Source organism: Garra rufa, chromosome 11 (assembly GCF_049309525.1).
Source record: "Garra rufa chromosome 11, GarRuf1.0, whole genome shotgun sequence".
In the NCBI taxonomy this organism is placed as follows: domain Eukaryota; kingdom Metazoa; phylum Chordata; class Actinopteri; order Cypriniformes; family Cyprinidae; genus Garra; species Garra rufa.
In genome coordinates this window covers 49,796,430-49,816,624 of record NC_133371.1, presented here as the reverse complement: position 1 = coordinate 49,816,624, position 20,195 = coordinate 49,796,430, and the positions used below count along the sequence as shown (strand labels likewise).

The window sequence follows — 20,195 nt, the reverse complement described above, 5'->3', positions numbered from 1 at the left end:
GCTCTGCTTCGTTATATTTCGTTTGTTTTAAGGCTCTTTATTATAGATAACGTTCATGTGACACACAGAATGCTGTTTACATAATCTTTCATTTCAAATTAAACACGTGAGTTTTCGTTAAGCTCACTTTTATTTTTTTGTTCATAAACTGTCGTACAGACATTTCGTTATTCGTTCCAGAGAACTTCGGGAGAAATTTCATAAATTTGCTTTAGGAACACAATTAGTTATACAAATATATATGAAGTTTTTCCAAACAGAAAAATCCTTACAACCCGCATGTTTACATAATCAACATCCTGTCACACACAATTAACCACTGAAATATCAGTTATACTGTTCTGTTTTCATTCTAAAATGAATCTTAATTCGATTTTGTCCACATATATAGTGACAGATTTAGTTAGTGTGAATGCCTAATGATTTATGAAATGTATGCGTGATGTTTGGAAATACTAGACAAAGTGCAAGATAAATGTATATTAAATTACAGCAGAACACATGTGGTGCACACATTATGGGCAATCTTTCATCACTAGTAATGAGTTTACGCTGCAGTATAGAATAAGTGCCTTACAGTCATAAACACGTCTAACAAAGTGCTACTGCTCAAGAAGACCTTGGATGCAAATCATCAGTGTGATAAGCGAAAGAGTTCATGCACCACTAGGTGAAATTACCATGGTAAACTGATTAGAGTCCTTCAAAGACTTTGCAATTAATGTCCAAACATGAAACCTGGTTTACTCCTTTCAGTGATTTCTCAAAATTAAAGCATATGGGGTAATGATTCAGTCACTCTTATTTAGATATTGTTCTGAAAACAAAAAGATGTTGTTAAAACTGTTCTATCAGAACATTTTGTATCATAAAAAAACATTCTTATCAGTTCAGACACAAGAAATCAAGATAAGTGATATCTTTAAAGTTTGCTTCATTTGCTATCATTTTGAAAGAAAGAATCCTGCCTTAATGTAATGAGCGGGTTCACATTCAGAGTCATGAATTAACATTAATAATACCAAATCAAGTGAACTGGAAGTCTACATTATTACTATTTCATATCTGGTCCTAAAAGACATGCAGCAGAAGACTTTGAGTAATCTAAGTTACTTTTTCTTGCTCTCTGTCTGCTGCAACTAGTCTCTAGTGCCGGTTTCACTTGGTAACAGCGTGGATGGCGTGTGCTAGATATCCCACGTTTGCAGACGTCACACCAGCCACAGAGATCCGTCCGTCCTTTGTCATGTATATCGAGAATTCTTTGATCAGACGCTCCACCTGACAAAGAGCCATAAAGAAGACAAAGTTAGTGAGAAAATGATAGAGAAAATAGCTGAGGGCTTATCAGAGATCGCCAGAATTCACTTGCCTGCTCAGGTTTGAGTCCCGTAAAGCAGAACATTCCGATCTGGTCAATGACATGCTGCCAGTTGTGAGTGGAGCCCTCCTTCTTCAGGTTCGACACAAGCATCTCCCTCATCTTAATGATGCGGTCGGCCATGGCTTTCACCTCCACGAGCCTAACAGAAAAACAGACAGCGATAGTCTGTGAAGCTCAGTTCACATTGCAGGCCTGATAGTGGAAAAAATTCCTGAGCCTGAACTTTTTTTTCCCTTGCCCCCAAGGTGAGTGGGGTGGAGGTACTATGTATGCGACGCACTTTTACACATAACTTGTTGGTTCAGTTCAGTCAGATAAAGGTTTTTCACAAAAAAAGCTTATAGATTGGCATTTCAGCCTTTATCCCATTAAAATGAATAAATCAAGTATATAATGCATAACATTTATTTAAAACAATGTCCTAATTGTTTAGATTTTTAAAAAGCACATTAACTTCTTTCACATTTACAACTCTGTGTTTGCATAAAAAACATTGGTCGAGATTTGCAATAATCTGACCAAAAACAGCTAAAAATTTGGACGTGCAAATTAATTCTATGTCACGAGAGGGCGCTTCAGGAGCGCTGAAATATTACGGTTTCCCTAAGAATGGCTGAAAGCAAAGCAGCATTAACGCTGTTTTATCCGTCATGAAATGAAAATGCCAACGACACGTTTCTGAGGACAGTCGCTTCCCTTCAGATACATTCATATAAAGACAACAGTGCCGCGTTTTGACTTTGAAAGTGCAGTGAGCATATTTATTCAATGAAATCATTGCCTCTTAAAGTTTAATCCAGCTCTATCGCGATTCTCGTCTTTCCGTCCCCAACTGTAAGACCTCTTAAAATAATTAATCCTCTTCTTTTACTATTTAAAATATTTACCACTTTTTATGGCCTTAAATTTGATACAACTAAATTGAGGAGTTTTAAGGACCCCATGAGCCCTCTACTTCAGGATAGCCCGTCGGGCAGCCGGTCAAATAATGTTGGTAGCTCGACTGGAAAACCCAATAGCTCCGGGACGTCGGGCTAGCGATTTTGCGAGCCCTGTAAATATGCCTTTATCGAAATCCTTAATGTCTTCCCCTGGCTTCATAAACATAGCCATGACTTACGGTTTGAGTTGCCAGTAGGAGACAATTGTACAGTATGCGAGCTAAAAACACCTTCGCGCATGGAGCATTGCCTTAACCTGTATCAATCTATTTGACAAAGACACAAGGCCCGCCCCTTCCCTACTTCTGATTGGCTCATCGGCTAGAATGTGACTTGTTTGAGTCGTTGAGCGTTAAAGCTGCTCTCTGACCTGCACATCTCAGATTTAGAGAAATGACAGAGCAATATCCGCGAATCTGATTTTTTTTCCCCCGCAGCCACAGTACGCCGGAAATCCGGCGTGGTGCCGGAACGCTATCACCCCTGACATTGGCTGTGAATGTGATGGGACTTTATCTCAGGGCTCACCATTCTTTGTAGAGTTCAGGCGTGTTGAGAATAGTGGAGGCAATACGAGCTCCATTCATTGGGGGGTTGGAGTAGATGGGCCGGATGAGAATTTTCAGCTGGGATTCCACACGCTTAGCCTCTTCAGCGTCCTTACAGACCACCGTGAAGCCCCCGACACGCTCACCTGAAGACACAAAGGTACAGAGCACTGACTTTCCTATTCTTAAAAGAACAGTTCATCCAAAAATGTAAATTTTGACATTACTCACTCTCATGTCATTCCAAATTAAGACCTTTGTTCATTTTCAGAACACAATTTATATTTTGGATATTTTTGATGAAATCTGTTAGTTTTCTGACCTGACAAAGACAGCAAAGCAACTACCATGTTCAAGGGCCAGAAAGGTAGTAAGGGCATCATTAAAATAGTTAATGTGACAGTGGTTTAATTGTAATTTTATTTTAAGATGAACAAAAGGTCTTGCGGGTTTGGAACGACACAAGGGTGAGTAATTAATGACTGCATGTAAATTGTGGGGTAAACTATCCCTTTAAATAATTATATATTGTATGTGCATGTTTAATTTGTATATGAATGTAATATAAGTGAGTTTTTAGAACCTGTTTTATTAATATACAGTTGAAGTCAAAAGTTTACATACACCTTGCAGAATCTGCAAAATGTTAATTATTTTACTAAAATAAGAAGGATCATACAAAATACATGTTATTTTTTTTTTATTTAGTACTGACCTGAATAAGATATTTCACATGAAATACATGTAGTCCACAAGAAAAAAAAAGTTGAATTTATAAAATATTACCCTGTTCAAGTTTACATACACTTGATTCTTAATGAGTGTTGTTACCTGATTTTTTTTTTTTTTTTTTTTTTTAATTGTGATAGTTGTTTGGGTCCCTTGTTTGTCCTGAACACTGCCCAGTGTTCTTCAGAAAAATCCTTCAGGTCCCAAATATTTTAGTTTCTCAACATTTTTGTGTATTTGAACCCTTTCCAACAATGACTATGATTTTGAGATCCATCTTTTCACACTGAGGATAACTGAGGGACTCAACTATTACAGAAGGTTGAAATGCTTACTGGTGCTTCAAAAGGAAAAAACTATGTATTATTAGCCGGGGGTGAAAACTTTTTTTAAATGTGAAGATCAGGGTTAATTTAACTTATTTTGTCTTTTAAGTATCTTTTGAAGGGCAGTACTAAATGAAAAAAAAAAAATACGATATTTAGACAAAAAAAAAGAAAAAAGAAAGAAAGTACATATCTTCATTCTGCTCAAAAGTTTTCACCCCTGGCTGTTAATGCATTGTTTTTCTTTCTGAACTATCAGTGAGCATTTGGAACTTCAGTAATAGCTGCATATGAGTCCCTCGGTTGTTCTTAGTGTGAAAAGATGGATCTCAAAATCATAGTCATTGTCAACAACACGGTATTAGAATCAAGTGTATGTAAACTTTTGAACCGAGCCATTCTTTATAAATTACTATTTTCTGTGGACTTTATGTAAATATATTTTGCGTGAAATATCTTATTCAGGTCGGTACTAAATAAAAAATAACATGCATTTTGTATGATCCCTCTTACCTCTTAAACATTTTGCAGATTCTGCAAGGTGTATGTAAACTTTTGACTTCAACTGTATGATGCTTACCATACAGCCCCATGTTCTTAGCAAAAGACTGGGACAAAAGAATGTTGTGCCCCTGCTCGATGAAATAACGCACAGCCCAAGCGTCACGATTAATGTCACCACTGGCAAATCCCTGGTAAGCCATGTCAAAGAACACCAGGAGATTTCTTTTCTGTTGAAACGAGAGCAAAGAAACGTATTATCACTGAAATAGTCATTCATTTGAAACTGAGGACAGTCATTCTTCTATCGGTCCAAATGGTCAAACACAAAGATAAGGAACAGACAAGATAATGTATAGGGCTTTCCACCTATCTCTCTCTGTCACTTAACTGAGTAGCTTTTCTAAGACCTGCGGCCAGCTGTATTTTGGACTTTAATTTAATGCCAGAACCAGTTACCTTAATCAGAGCGGCCATCTCTTTCCACTGCTCGGGCCTTGGGTCCACTCCTGTGGGGTTATGAGCGCACGCGTGCAGAACAATCACACTCTTCTCAGGGATTTTCTGAAAGAGATTATTATAAAAAAAAAAAATGTTTAATTCATTTGTAGGATGTTCCCCCCACAATAAATATTATGACATGGATGGCTTAATTTAACGTAATTGATGTCACAAGATATAAAAACATTTTCTCTTACTGAAATATCATCCAAGGCTCCTTTAAAGTCAAAACCACAGGTTTTGGGATCATAGTACGAGTAGGCCTTCAGCTGCATGCCTGCATCTCTGAAGATAGGGGTGTGGTTTCCCCAGGAAGGTTTAGGCAGGTACACGTCCCGGGACGCATTGTGGAATCGTGACTAGTCAACGAAAAAAGTGAGAGACAGAGGTGTGACCACTTATGGTAAAAAAAAACATTTCATAAGTTTTAACCCCCTTACAATTAATAATCACCAGACGTAAGCAAAGAGTCAACAGTGATCACTCAATTTTTAAATAGCCTTGGTTCTAAAAAAAATATTATTCCAAATCATAAAAAAGTCTCAAACCAAAGCAATCAGCCTTAACACAGCATTAAAAACTCAAAGCTAAAGCAAAAAAAAAAAAAAAAAAGACATACCACAAAGTTACCGCCAACACGCAGAGATCCAGTTCCTGAGATAGTCTGGACGGTGATGCTCTGTGGGCACAGAGAACTGGCAATTAACAATCGCATCTAATAATTTAATAATCAAAAGACTTGCTTTCAAAATGTTTTGCTTTAAAGTACTTACTCTTCCGCTCTTTAAGACCTCATTATCAGGTCCGAGAGCCAGCTGAGCGCAGGCCTTTGAAAATTCTGCCAACCCTCCAATAGGAAGGTACTCTTTATCCAACTTCTTAGCTGCAATCTGGGCCTCAGCCTGACAATACAAAAATCTGTCATTTGTTTTGGGCAGGGATTAGAATATATTAAAACTTTATTTGGCTGATTGGACATGGATAGCATTATGGACAATTGCTGTTTTAAATGTAGGCCAGCTATTATGGGTGGGCGATGTGACCTAAAATTAATATCACGGTATTTTTCATCTTTTGAACGGTGACGGTATAATATCACGGTATTAATTTTTTGGGAGGAGTAGCCTGTCCTGTCCCTTTAGTATGTGAATAAAGTTAATATTTTTATAATATAATAAGTAAATGGTAGGTATCCTTATCAAAAAGAGACATGGGAGAGTATGCATTCTCAACATATTTATTTTGCAAAAAACCTAAAGATCTTACTTAACAGTGTACAACAAAACAAAAATTATTTTTTTATTGAAATTTAATTTCTGCAATATTTAAAACCTTTAAATAACTGGGGGGAAATCAACCCATGGCAACAATTCTGTGGGGAAAAACGCGGACTTGGCAACCCTGCATCCAACACGAGCTGCTGGAGTTAAAGGAGAAGTCCGGTGTGATATTGACCTAAAGTGTGTTGAATCATGATACCGAGTGTGAACTTACCCTTCATAGCTCAACTTGGCTTGTCGACTGCAGTCCGAAATCTGGCATTGCTAACAACAGGTTGTCAATGAGGGTGAATAGGGCATCGGAGTAGCCATGTAAATAAATTACTGTTTTACACCATTTACGAGGCACAAAGTAGCTCCACACTTCATTGGTAGACTTCCAAGGGCCCTGACATTTAAGGGTGATTCTTAGACTATGGGCACTTTTATGTACCTTGGTCATATTTTTTAAAATACATACAATTTTGGACAAATTCCTATTTCTTTGTCAAGCTAACAATAAAACCAATCTAAAAAAAATTTACTACCTTTCTATTATGATTTTTTCATACTTTTCAACCATCTTATAGGTGTCAAAATCACTGTTTTCTCCTTGTCGCACACCCAGACTTTTAAACTTCAACAATGAAAATACAGTTTAAAAATATGACTTATCTGGTAACTATTAATGTACTTGAACTAAGCACTAGTAAAATAATTAAAATACATTATAGTATTTAATGTGAGACCTCTATCAATATTACTTTTTATACAAAATATAGCTGTCGCACAGTATTAGTGTCATTTCCACCACAACACTGTAATGTATCTTTAAAAAGTTTGTGTGAAAGATTTTTTAGGTGGTTTCAATGGAAATGTTCAGGGACATCAGAGCACATGTTGGACATGGAGAGAATTTAAATTTTCATCAACAACAAATGAAGAAAAATCAAAGTAAATATTGCTTGATCAGTGAATATATTTATTCTACGTCATTTCCACCACATACTGTACCATCAAGGATGTTATTAAAAAGCTAAAAATGTTAAGTTAAATAAGAGTATTTTACATACACGAAATGCTAAGTACTAATTCAAAGCCAGTCAGTGAAGCTGTCTTCCATTTTTTCACAAAAAACTACAGAAATGTCATTTCCACCACAGTCATTTCCACCACACTGCCCTATGTGGTGGAAATGACATTTATGGTTACAAAGTACAATTTATATGGGTTGTGAGAATAGATTTGCATGACTGCAAATGTTTCAATCCAGAAAGAGGCATGTTCCAGCATTGGGACGAAGCTTCCCTAAATTTACCTTAATTTCTTGTCATTTCCACAATACGCTGTCATTTCCACCACCCCCATGTCATTTCCACCACACACACATCTTTAAAAAATATTTAAAAGGTTCTCATCACACATTAAAAAAAAATATCCACAATTTATGAACCATGCTCTACTTAATATAAAAACCAAAGTTATTCTATTTTTTAAATAACAGCTGTATATTGAGATGCACATTTGTTTATTGCAGGTCAAAAATAAAAATAAAATATTAACTATTTCTCTTGTAATATAAGTTTGTCCTCTTACAGACCTTAAAACTAGACAAATTATTTAAACTTATGAGACTGTGTTATGTGACTTTTGAACATTTTTTTTTTTCTTCAAATTCTCAAGGCTAAAAGTGCACCTAGTTGAAGAAACGCCCTTAAAACGAGACATTGAGAACTCTGAAAAAGCACTGGTAGTTTATTTACGAGAAGATTTATACAGACATTCCCCTTAGTAAAATTACCGGCCGCCGCCATCTTGAATTTAGTCACGATAAGTCGAGTGACGAGCAGGAAGGAAACTACAACCTGATAAGTTGATAACCTGATAAGTTCCTTCCTGCTCGTCACTCGACTTATCGTGACTAAATTCAAGATGGCGGCGGCCGGTAATTTTACTAAGGGGAATGTCTGTATAAATCTTCTCGTAAATAAACTACCAGTGCTTTTTCAGAGTTCTCAATGTCTCGTTTTAAATGCCAGGGCCCTTGGAAGTCTACCAATGAAGTGTGGAGCTACTTTGTACCTCGTAAATGGCAAAAACAGTGATTTAATTACATGGCTACTCCGATGCCCTATTCACCCTCATTGACAACCTGTTGTTAGCGTCAGCTAGCCAACCCCAGATTTCGGACTGCGGGACACAAACCGAGATGAGATATGCAAGGTACGTTCACACTCGGTATCATGATTCAATACACTTTAGGTCAATATCACACCGGACTTCTCCTTTAATGTCACTGCACACATGAGTACGAAATTTTCGTCCAGGATTTTTGCACGTTAAAAAAAAAAAAAGTTTACACACTGTCCGTCATAAAAAAATTGGATCGTGTTTGATTTTCTGCATTTTCGCATCCATAATAAGCATTTTGATAAGGATGGCGAATATGAGAAAACTAAAAAAAAAAACCGCATACGAAAATCGGACTCAGTGTACAATGACCTTTAGATTTGAATGATCACGGGTCGAAAGTAAAGAGAGATGACAAACATAGACTGGAGGATTTGCTGCAATCTTGTACTCACTGACAAATATCTATTAACGTTATAAGATGTGCTGCTCCCTTTACACAGAGTGTGCGTTATCGCAAAATCGAAAGTAAAAGTAAACAGGCCGGTCGCGTTCGCCTCGCGCCCGCTCAATTTGTGATCCGCTGTGTAAATCCCTCGGCCGGTCGTCCCGATTGCCACTCCGCCCCTGGTATAGGCTACAGGCCCGACCTTTCTTCACGATGTTTCACCAGTCGTTTAATGGGCACTCCCCTTTTACCTACCACCTGCTAAGCTGATACGAATATGTTTTACTTTTTTATTTACAACAAGATATATAGTATAAGGACAGGTATTCAGACCACAACTGAACGTTTGAAGAAAATTCAATGCCTTATTATTTAGAATGAGCTATTATTGATGTAAATGCAGCCATTCGAGGCACATAATTGATTTTATTACGGTATTGACGGTATTAGAAAATCCATGTCATGGCGCAATGTCACACTGGTGCTGACTATGACACCGGTGTACCGCCCACCCCTACCAGCTATAAAAGAGAAAAAGTGCTTTAGAATGTAAAATAGTATAGCTAGGGTGACACAGGGAAGTCTAATATGACAATAGCATAATGTATGATTGTTACATTGTAATGAAAGGGATAGTACAACCAAAAAAGAATAGTGTCATCATTTACTCGCTCCTACACCTCTATAATATGGGAGTCAATAGTTGTTTTTTTCATCACCCTGTTTTTATGCTCATTTTGACAGATTGCATCAAGTGATGGAAACAGTAAATTTAAAGGAAAAATCCCTCAATTTGCAAAAAACTATTTATGCTCACTTAAGGTGGTTTTTGACTGTGCAAAAAAGGGTTAATACAAATAATGGGAGATGGAAACACATTTGCCAAGTAAATTCCTCCATGCGCATCAAAAAAGTAATGCATTACAATATTGTCATTTCATAAAAAAAGTAACTAATTGCATTACTTGGTTACTTTTTTATTTTTAATAACAAAAAAGCAACTATAAAGGCCCTTTCACACCAAAGGGGAAATTAATAAGCCTCAAACTAAAGGAAATAATAAATGGGAAAACAAAGTAACTTTTGAAAAAGTAATTCTAATTTTTCTTGTAAATTTAAAAGTAATGTTACTTTACTAATTACATGAAAAAAGTAATAAAAACTTGTAATGCGTTACCCCCAACACTGTTTATTATATGTGAACATTATATTCAGTGGCTTCTCCTACTTCTAATAGTGATATTTAGTGTCAGTTTATCAGAAAGTGATGATTTTGTTCTCTGAGTCGCTGGATGGAAATGGTGCTTATTCGCAAATGTTTTAAATGCGATATCCAATTTTGCACAAAAGTTAAATTCGCAACTTTGGATGGAATCCCAGCTAGTGTCTACCATTAACTGTTTGGCTACTAAAATTTTTTCAAAATATTTTCTTTTGTGTTCAACAGCTAAAAGAAATTCATGCCGTTTTGAAACAACTTGAGGGTGATTAAATGACAACAGAATTTTTTGGTGAATTGTCCCTTGAAGGCATGTAAGACATGCAAGATAGCACCTTTTGGACACAGCTCAGAACAAACGGCTTGCCCTGATCGTCTCTATACGCTCCTACACCAAGGTTCATCTTCTTGGGGTTAGTGTCACGCTTGAAGGCCTCTGTGACACCCAGGATGGGATCAGGGGGTCCCATTTGTACCTCTGTCCACCATGAGCTGAAGAAAAATAAGAATACTAATTTAAGTTAACTACTGAGTGCATAGGCTGCTCTAGTTACAACTGCACACTGTCACAGGAAATTGATTCAAAGTTAAATTATATTTTAGAAGCCGAATTCATATTTAAAAGTTACAGTTTGCTTTCAGTCTTGCATAAGCCTTTGAAAGTAACTGAGGTCAAACACTTTTAGCGCTGAACTCCAAAGAATGTGGAGCAGTGCCGAAGACTTAAGTTCAAACATCTCTAATATTTAAAAATAGACCACCTTGTCTTTACACCGTCTGACTCTAAAACCAATTTGCGTATACATTAGGAGAAATATCTACCCATACTTTGGACGTCTCATTAAAATTTCTCATAAGGCGATTATCACTACAGAGCTTCTGTTCTTTAGACTGGAAGGAAAGTCATTAAAAGCTTGACGTGCACTGCTAAACTTCTTTACCTCCATTAGTGAGACTTATAGTCATGTCTGAACTCAAACCCTGGAGTTTAAAAATCCCTTCACTGTTAAGCATGCCAATGTCGCATTCCTGTATTTATTCTGATGGATGCTTGGCACAGTTTAAAGAATGGCCACGTCCTTCTAAGTAAAGTATGTAAGTGTCTGTTAGCTTGCACAGGCAAACAGTAGGTCAGCACTGTAATTACCAGTGCAAAATGGGAGTATAATTCTAATGTAAACCCCACCCACATGAAGTAGTGCAGTGGTCCAATGAAAAGCGGTGTATAACACCCCACCCTCTGCATCAGAACCAATAATGTGTCATCTTCACACACAACCCATTTCAATGTCAATCAGCAACTAGAACTACAATAAAAACCATATTGTGCAGTTGTTGTTTTTTGAACACACTACTACTTTTATATTCTCAAAAATAAGCAAAACCATGCATCCATGCATGTTTCTGACTAAGAATGGGCTGTAGTGATTGGCCAGTTTTGAAGTAGGTATAATGAGGCATTACTTTTTGTAATATTCCTGCTCAAGTGTCATATAATTAAGTAAACCCAAAGCTGAAAAAACTAAATACTAAAAGTTTAAAAAGCAGAATAAAATAAAATGTTGATAAAAATAATAAGCACATAAAATAATGGACTTATTTGTGAATTAATATGTTCTTGTAGTAAAAAATTTAAATGCCCTGCTAGCTGACCAAAAGTTAAGAGAAATTTAAAAAGTAGCAAACAAAATAAATTAATATAATAAATTGCTAGGTGCCTGGCAACCTGCAGCAACAGTGATTATTGGTGTAATTTAATACTTTTATAAACAGAAACAGCAGTATAAAACGAAACGCATACTATTTTCATGCTATAAACTACCAAACTGACATAGAAAAATCTATGAACAACCTTGAACCTGATGGTAGCCTAGCTAAACCTGATCTATCACTAACATCATTATGAACATTTCACATGAAAAATATCTCGTCAGTCTGCTGATCTCATGAACTCTGATCGATTACCAAAGCCTTGATGATATATGATAACTTCTGACATTGACCGTCGTCATATGCTATTAAAACGTCTTGTTGAAAGATAAAAACACTCTAAAATATCGACTATTTTGAATTATAAGCACAAGGTTAATATCTGTGTTACAGTAGAGTGGCATACTGTAACTTTCAACGGGGCTGTGCTGCTCAAACAGTCCGCTAACTTGCTAGCAGCACAAGCTAAGTTGGCAACGGAGTGTTTACACAAGAAAAATAAAGCTTTAGGTTACCTTGCACGGAGTTGTAGGACTGCTAAAACAGGGGCCTGAGCCCCGATACTAGTCAAAATCTTAGTGGATTTTAGCAGGGCCATTGCTGGAAGCACAGATGACTCACTGGAAGACAAAAGCACACTGACTAGCGACTTGATCTTGTCTGCTGCGTGTGTTGTTTATAGCGCCTCCAAGGACATTGCATTGCATAGCGGCTGGAGACAAGAGGTAGTACATTAAATGAGACAGGGGTAGGAGTACATGGGACTGTGGACTAGAGGACGGGACAGTTAGGAGCAACTGGTGTGATTAGATTAATACTACAGTGAACTATTTTGTCTGTATATCCTTGCCTAGAAAAGGCGGGTTGGCTGATTTTATTTGGTCTTCCAGCTTAGTCATTTTTGGTTTAGTAGGCTGATTTTAGAGGTGTTTTGACTTCTTTAGCTGATTGAGCTGACCAACCAGCTAAAACCAGCAAAACCCCAGCTTAGCCAGGCTGAGAGATCATCTTGACTGGTTTAAACCAGCCAAACAGCACAACATCTGTTGTGGTTAGTTTGAAGTATTCTGCTGCCCTAAATGTTGTGCAAAAGTATCTTGCTATTTTAAAAGTTAATGTTGTAAAAGTGAATAATATTTTAAATGTCATGACTAAAATTGACTGTGTAGTATTGCCTGTGTATCACTACAGCTCTCTTAGGGCCATTCCACAGAATTGGTTCAAAGACAGAGTTGGAAACATCTTGAAAAAAAAGTATTTTCACACATTTTTTTATGTATGCAAATTGTATAATATCCACGATACACATTTCTAGTAATTGTGCAGTAAATTCTAATAATGTATTTTCAGAAAGTTTTGGAATATTTGTCCTCTCCCCAGTAATATATAATTTATTAAAAAGGGTTATATTGACCTATTAAGTTTTTTTTTTTTTCTATTTTATTAAAACGTTTTCAGAGGTAAATCAATACCAATTAAAATTTTAACAATATTTCAAGTGTGATTTATGAGATTTGCTGTTTTTGAATCCAATTTTTCTTAGTGTAAAAGGCAAGAAGTTGATCCTACTGATCTCAAGTGTAAGGATTCATTAGTTTGAATATACACTGAACCAAAAACTATCATAACATCTTAGTTGAAAATTCATTAAGCTATACTTTATTTTTGACAAAACATCCCATGTTTTGGTAGGGACAGCACATTTCGGTAGTGACAGTAATGTATTGGTAGCGACCACATCACATTACAGAATTTTAATCATAATAAAATACTTAAAATTTGCATAACTGTACTAAAATTTTGTTTATTTCCCCAAATGAAGGATTATGTGTTCCCTTTTGTCACTACTGAAACAATAATGACATGTTCCGGTCGTGACTCTTACGATAGTGACAATTTTATGACATAACACCCAAAAAATGTCACTACTGAAACTTCACCAAATGTTTTAGTTATGACTCTTTTTAATCATTTTAGATTCTTTTCAACCTACCTCAAAGATGCTAATCAGGACATGATTAGCTAGCACATTTCTGAACATGTAAAAAATATAGAAACTTAATGTTATGGAATAAAGTGTGTTTAATTATAGAAAAATGGTGTTCGGTAGTGACACTCTTTTGATCACAAAGATTTTTCATACTTTTGAACACACTTACCTCAAAATGATAGGGCCTATCTACTAACACCTTGTAGCTATGAGAGAGAGGAACACATGAATATTTCCTGATCATAAATGTAGGGGTGTAGTTAAAATCAGTTTTAGCTAATAGACTAAAACATACACTGTTTCAGTAGTGACATGAAAATGCATGACACATTAGTTTTGTTTTTTACATAAACTTTTATAACTTACAAAGAAAATATAAAAACTTAAATTTTCAGAACTGCAATTTGTTTTAAAAAAATCAAAAAGATATTTTAAAAACAACAATGGAATAAAATGCAAAGATTATTTCAATATAATTTTCATAAATTTAATTTAGGGGTTAGGGGTTAGGGTTCGGGACAGCAACCTCCCAATTGAAATAGTTTTGAATAACCCACTAAATAATGATTATATATATTAAGCTTACTGATATTTAAAAAAAAATATTGTGGTTTTTAAGAGATAATAAAAGAATCTTAGAAATGATCTAAGATTTGAATACTTACCATAAATGCTTTTTAAATGTGTTTTTTGGTTGTGGGCCAGCAGTTCTGTAGAATGCCCCATATGGCATTTTCTTGGTAGCATTTCCATCAGTCTTCACAAGCTTTGTTCTCAATTTTACTCCAAAAACAGAAATTACAAGACATTTGAGATCCAATACTAGCATAAGAGTGAATATGCGTATTGACACACTAGTGCACTTATAATAAGTGGCCACTTGGAGTCAATGTTGCGCCACACATCGCAGCACTGTTTGCATGCGCAAATCCTCACTATTTTAAGAAGTGTTAACCTCTTACAAGCTTGTCTTGGGATATAAAGGGTAATGTCTTTATACTGCAGCTCTAATATAGCAAATCCTCTGCCCACGGTTGTTGCCGCTTTCAGTTTAATTTCATATGGAACTTACATATTACATATTATAATACTGACAGATTAAATTAGTTTAGCATTACGTTTATTACGTTTTTTTGTGCAAGTAATGGTTAAATCTGTGTGCCTCAACTTTTACGTATTTGACACAAGTGACCAATTAACATCCACTCAAGCACGTTTTTGCTTGTCCTCCTAGCCACCACTTCCTTTTCCCTTTTTTGCTTCAATTTTCTGTGAGACTTATGAGGCTCGCAATGAGCCTTGAGGACATCAAAGGCCTTTATAATTATATTAGCATACGCTGAGTGGCAGAGAGCATTCGTAGTTCAGTGGTAACATCTTCGCCAGGAGATCCAGGACAGATAAGCTGAGGCTGTTAAATGTTTGTCTTAGAAGTTTAGTGTGTTTGTAGTTGCTGCGAGCTTCATTTTGAGCTTTGATGCATAGCTTAGAAAGTGGATTACAAGTATGTGTATAGTGTATTCTCACTTGTTTTGGTGGTGTTAATGAGATTTGTTTGCTTCGGTACACTGAAAAATGGTGGTGAAATAGTTTTCACTTAGAAATTGTTCGTAGGTTTTAGAAATAAAGACAAAGAAGCCGCAAAAAAAAACATTGAATTAATGTTGAAATTTTGAAGCAGAAAGACTGAAATTGTATTTTCTTGTAAAACATGCTCCAGTAATCTTCCTTTTTATTCCTGTAAGAGTCGACGCAGCCATTTGTAAATTTTATGGGTCTAGCTTCTGATCTTATCTGCGTCTAGCTATTTTTAGCTGTACAAAACAGCTTGTTTGTTATTTTAATGTATTGTCTCAATTATGAACACACTGGTTTATAGTGCAAACAGTTTTACCATTTACCTCACATTGTTATTCTTCTTGTTATTTCCCTATAGCGGAAATGAACCAGAAGCCTCACCCATAGGCATACTTCCTCCCCTGGTGAAAAAAACAGCTAAAACCAGCCTAGGCTGGTTGGCTGGTTTTAGCTGGTCAACCAGCCTGGTTTTAGCTGGTCATAGCTGGGAGGCAGGCTGGTTTTAGAGGGGTTTTGGCCATTTTTCCAGCCTGGCCAGGCTGGTCAGGCTGGTCTTAGCTGGTCAGGCTGGGAAACCACCAGCTAAAACCAGCCTGACCAGCCTGGCCAGGCTGGGAGACCAGCTAAAACCAGCCATTTCCAGCTTAAACCAGCTAAGACCAGCCAACCAGCCTAGGCTGGTTTTAGCTGGTTTTTTCAGCAGGGTCATTGAAGAAAAAGGTGAGTTTTGGTTTTATTTTACTTACAAGCATCTGGTAAAAATATACATTTCAACTGAATGAGATGCATTGATTTAAACAGAAGTGATTGCAGCATGTACCAAAATTGTTGTTGTTTTTATACCTGGATCTGCTTCATCAGATCTTAAAATGTATTTAGATGCCTGAGGTGATTGAAAGGCATCTCAAAGGCCTCCAAATTTTAATTAAGGATTTTCAGTTGCCATCTATTACCTTTAGGAAACAATGTTTTCTTTTTGAAGAACATGGCTTTGTTCCCATTTATGTGTAGTGTAGAAATGCTTTAGAGGAGAATTGAGCTGTCCACTCTCAGTTTCTCATTAAATTCACAGTAGCTATATTTAAACATCATCAATAAAAGAACAGAATTCGCTTCATTTTTTAATTCATTGCTCTGGCAATTACAATATAGACGTTATACCAGACTGTGAATGCTTTCTGGTAATTGTATTCAATAGGTACAAACGGAAAGGCAAAGCTTTTTATATCCTTAAAAGCACAATGTTTAGAGCCGAGAAACCTTTTTAGCATATTAATATTTTCCTTTAAAGTTCTTTTGCTTTTAACTTGAGTGCATTCTGAAAAAAAATCCAGATTTTTTTGTATGGGAGAATATGCAGAAATGTTTAAGGAAAATGATTATAACATATTCAGTTATTAATCCATATATTTTTTTTATTTGAAATAGTGATCTTCAGATATAGAAGAGTTTTTTTTTATACCTAAAATATTACATACAGTTGAGGTCACAAGTTTAAATGTTAATAATTTTACCAAAATAAGAGGGATCATACAAAATGCATGTTATTTTTTTATTTATTTAATATAAGACCCTGTTTGAAAGTTTACACCCCCTTGATTCTTAATACTGTGTTCTTACCTGAATGATCCACAAGCTGTTTATTGTTTGTTTGTTTGTTTTTTTGTGATAGTTGTTCATGAGTCTCTTGTTTGTCCTGGACAGTTAAACTGCCCGCCGTTCTTCAAAAAAAATCCTTCAGGTCCCAACAAAATATTTGGTTTTTCAGAATTTCAGCAATTTCCTTCAGAAGGAAACATGATGCATTAAGAGTCAAGAGGTGAATACTTTTTGAATTTGTAGATCAGGGTAAATTTAACTTATTTTGTCTTCTTAGAAACATCCAAGTATCATCTGTAGCTTCTGAAGAGCAGTACTAAATGAAAAATATGATATTCAGGCAAAATAAGAACAATGTACATATCTTCATTCTGTTCGAAAGTTTTCACCCCTGGCTCTTAATGCATTGTTTGAAACTTCTGTAATAGTTGCATATGAGTCCTTTAGTTGTCCTCAGTGTGAAAAGATGGATCTTAAAATCATACATTCATAGTTGGAATGGGTTCAAATACACAAAAATGCTGAAAAACCTAAGAGTTTGTGGGACATGAAGGATTTTTTTCTAAAGAACAGCAGGCAGTTTAACTGTTTAGGACAAACAAAGGAATTCATGAACAACTACAACAAAAAAAAAACCACACAGCTGTGGATCATTCAGGTAACAACACAGTATTAAGAATCAAGTGTATGTAAACTTTTGATCAGGGTCATTTTTATAAATTCAACAATTATTTTCTCTTGTGGACTATATGTAAACGACTTTTATGTGAAATATCTTATTCAGGTCAGTGCTAAATAAAGAAATTACATGCATTTTATATGATCCCTTTTATTTTGATAAAATAATTATCATTTTGCAGATTCTGCAAGGTGTATGTAAACTTTTGACTTCAACTGTAGACTGTTAAATAGATTAGAATTTGTCAAATTAGATAAATATGAAATGTTTTGTGCACAATCATCCACGCCAACCGTCAGTGCAAACAGTGTAGAGAATCCCCATTTATAAAACCAAAACTGCATTTGCATTAATTATTCATGTTCTGATGATTAATTGATAGGAATTTCTACAAACTCTTGCTATGTAAGAGGAAAGTCTAGCAGCTAAATTATTTAATGTGCTTTAAATGCATCTGGACACAATTAGGAAAGATTTTTACTCGAAATGTGATGTCTCCATCCAGCATGTCACAGAGGAACTGACTGCTGACTGCTTGGATAAGACATTAGATATGACAGAGGGCATTTCTGTTCTGTAAAAGGAATATTCCTGCTATTGCATACTTTGAATGCATTCTCAAGCATTTGAACTACCTAGAATGAACAGAACTGAAAAAACACGAATATCACATAACTTTTATTAATGCTCTTAGTTACATCCTCAAACAGTATCAGCCAAAAAACACCACAAACCCAAACATAATTGGGCAGGAATGAAATGAAATGAGGTCAGAAACAAACTGAAGAGGAAACCAAACGGAAGGGAAGAAACCAGAAGAATTTGAAGCCAAGCACTCCAAATAAATAATCACATATCTAACCATATTATACCATTACTCTCCTACTCTTTCAGAAAGATTCATCTTTAAATATATAGTTTAAAAATTGAGCAGAGGGCATCATAGTAGCTGCAGTTTGTAGGCAAAGGAAAGCAGTGGCGATTGGGGTGTGGGAAGGGGAAGGAAAGACGGGAAGAGGAGAGACTTTGTGCTTTTTCTGTGCACACTCATTCAGAACTCATTTAGAGAGGGGGATAGGAGGGGAACGGGGTGCCCGGCACATGCACACGGTTACAGTATTCAGGCAGCTGGAACAGAGCTGAGAGATGGAGGTCAGGAAGCCTCGATTCACACCATGGGCTCTCGGCAAAGGACGATCTCCAGCTCTGTGCGGTACAGTTTTCCCCCGTCTGACAGTGCCATGATGCTTTGCTTATAACCATTCAGGCTCTTAGAGTCCACCTCCTGAGGTTAAACACAGTCACAGTACAGTGGGGTTGCTTTCGTTATCTGTCATTTGTCAAATGCTGTAATAATTCTAAACCTTCTTATCTCACCTTATTGTTCTTCTCATAGAGGTCCTTCAGGAGAGCATCCAACTCCTGCTCATCAATATAGCCATTTCCATCCTTGAAAGCAGAAAACAACACCCATGTTTGTTACAGTTTATAAAAGCATTTTAATGTTCTTCTGTGGAACAAATAAGGAGGATTTTCTAGACTTCAAAGTCCTCTAGTTCCATAAAATACACAACAGCAATTCCAAGTCCAATTTGTGAACAAATCATTTAGTGAATCATTTTGTAAACTGGATCAACTCATTCATTCATTTTTCTAACTAAAACTCTTTACTTAAATAACAAGGTCTTTACTGAAAAACATGGCTTCAGAAAACTTGAAATATAGCGGACAAGCTGTGTAGACACATTTTCTGTTATTTTTAAAGTGCATTTGAATGTTTTTTGATGGTTGAAAGCTGCAGTTCCTATTCATTGATGTCATTTCACATATTCATTCTTTCTTTTTACGTACCAGTAAAACGTAAAAAAAAAAAAAAAAAAAAAAAAAAAAAATATATATATATATATATATATATATATATATATATATAAACAAACAAATAAATAAATAAATAAATAAATATATATATATATATATATATATATATATATATATATATATATATATATATATATATTAGTGGTGGGCATAGATAATTTTTTAAAATCTAGATTAATCTCACTGTAATCTTGGAATTAATCTAGATTAATCTCACTGTAATCTTGGAATTAATCTAGATTAATATAGATTAAAATGGCTAATTTGAATTCTGACGAAGGCATTCAGAATATGTTTCTCAAGCCAGGTGGCGCATTAGACCAGGGGCTCATCTCCTGTTTCCAAAATGCATCACAAACTGCTTGACAATTGCATTTACAACACAATTAACTATACAAACTTGTGTAAGCAACTATTCCTACACTGCATGTACTTCTGCGTAAAAGGCTGCGCGACGTGTGCGTTGCAGTTAAATACACAGATGCGCACGGGCATGGATATCTGCGTGCATAGTCTTCGGTTAAACTGCGTTGCTTTTAGAAGCGTCAATTCAGTTGTTGCATATAGTTTAATGTCTTTATTTCGGGATTATTAAAGTAAATTATAACTCACGCACGTGCCCCAGTAAAAAGGGTCTAGCAACGCCCCTGCCCTGAAGCAAACCCGGTGGCTTTATAGCTGCATCCATGTTATCACGTCTCGTTTGATGTGGTAATTTCACAGTAGGCATACACACAGGTTCGAAGACTCATTCTCGCCCCCTACAGTGCAATTC

The 20,195-nt window shown here is 35.9% G+C and overlaps 1 protein-coding gene and 1 long non-coding RNA gene across 2 annotated transcripts; both read right to left on the bottom strand.

Annotated features, from left to right (window-relative positions):
- Positions 1-111: 111 nt before the first annotated feature.
- Positions 112-12,384, bottom strand: LOC141345467 (aspartate aminotransferase, mitochondrial-like). Its single transcript, XM_073850318.1, has 10 exons — positions 12,212-12,384; positions 10,322-10,478; positions 5,704-5,832; positions 5,550-5,609; positions 5,128-5,289; positions 4,889-4,993; positions 4,509-4,659; positions 2,854-3,019; positions 1,373-1,523; positions 112-1,281 (listed from the first exon to the last, which is right to left on the bottom strand). Exons 1-10 carry the CDS (start codon positions 12,292-12,294, stop codon positions 1,159-1,161), a joined length of 1,287 nt encoding a protein of 428 aa, XP_073706419.1. The 5' UTR covers positions 12,295-12,384; the 3' UTR covers positions 112-1,158.
- A 5,823-nt stretch (positions 12,385-18,207) lies between these two features.
- Positions 18,208-19,331, bottom strand: LOC141346220 (uncharacterized). The gene is made up of 2 exons (XR_012357161.1): positions 18,920-19,331; positions 18,208-18,827 (listed from the first exon to the last, which is right to left on the bottom strand). It is a non-coding gene; the product is annotated as an uncharacterized lncRNA (long non-coding RNA).
- Between the last annotated feature and the right edge of the window lie 864 nt (positions 19,332-20,195).

Coding starts and splice junctions, on each gene's coding strand:
- LOC141345467 (XM_073850318.1), bottom strand. CDS start 12,294: ATGGCCCTGCTAAAATCCACTAAGATTTTGACTAGTATCGGGGCTCAG. Junction 5,290..5,549: donor GTGTTGGCGGTAACTTTGTG/GTATGTCTTTTT, acceptor TTCGTTGACTAG/TCACGATTCCACAATGCGTC. Junction 4,994..5,127: donor GAGCCTTGGATGATATTTCA/GTAAGAGAAAAT, acceptor AATCTCTTTCAG/AAAATCCCTGAGAAGAGTGT.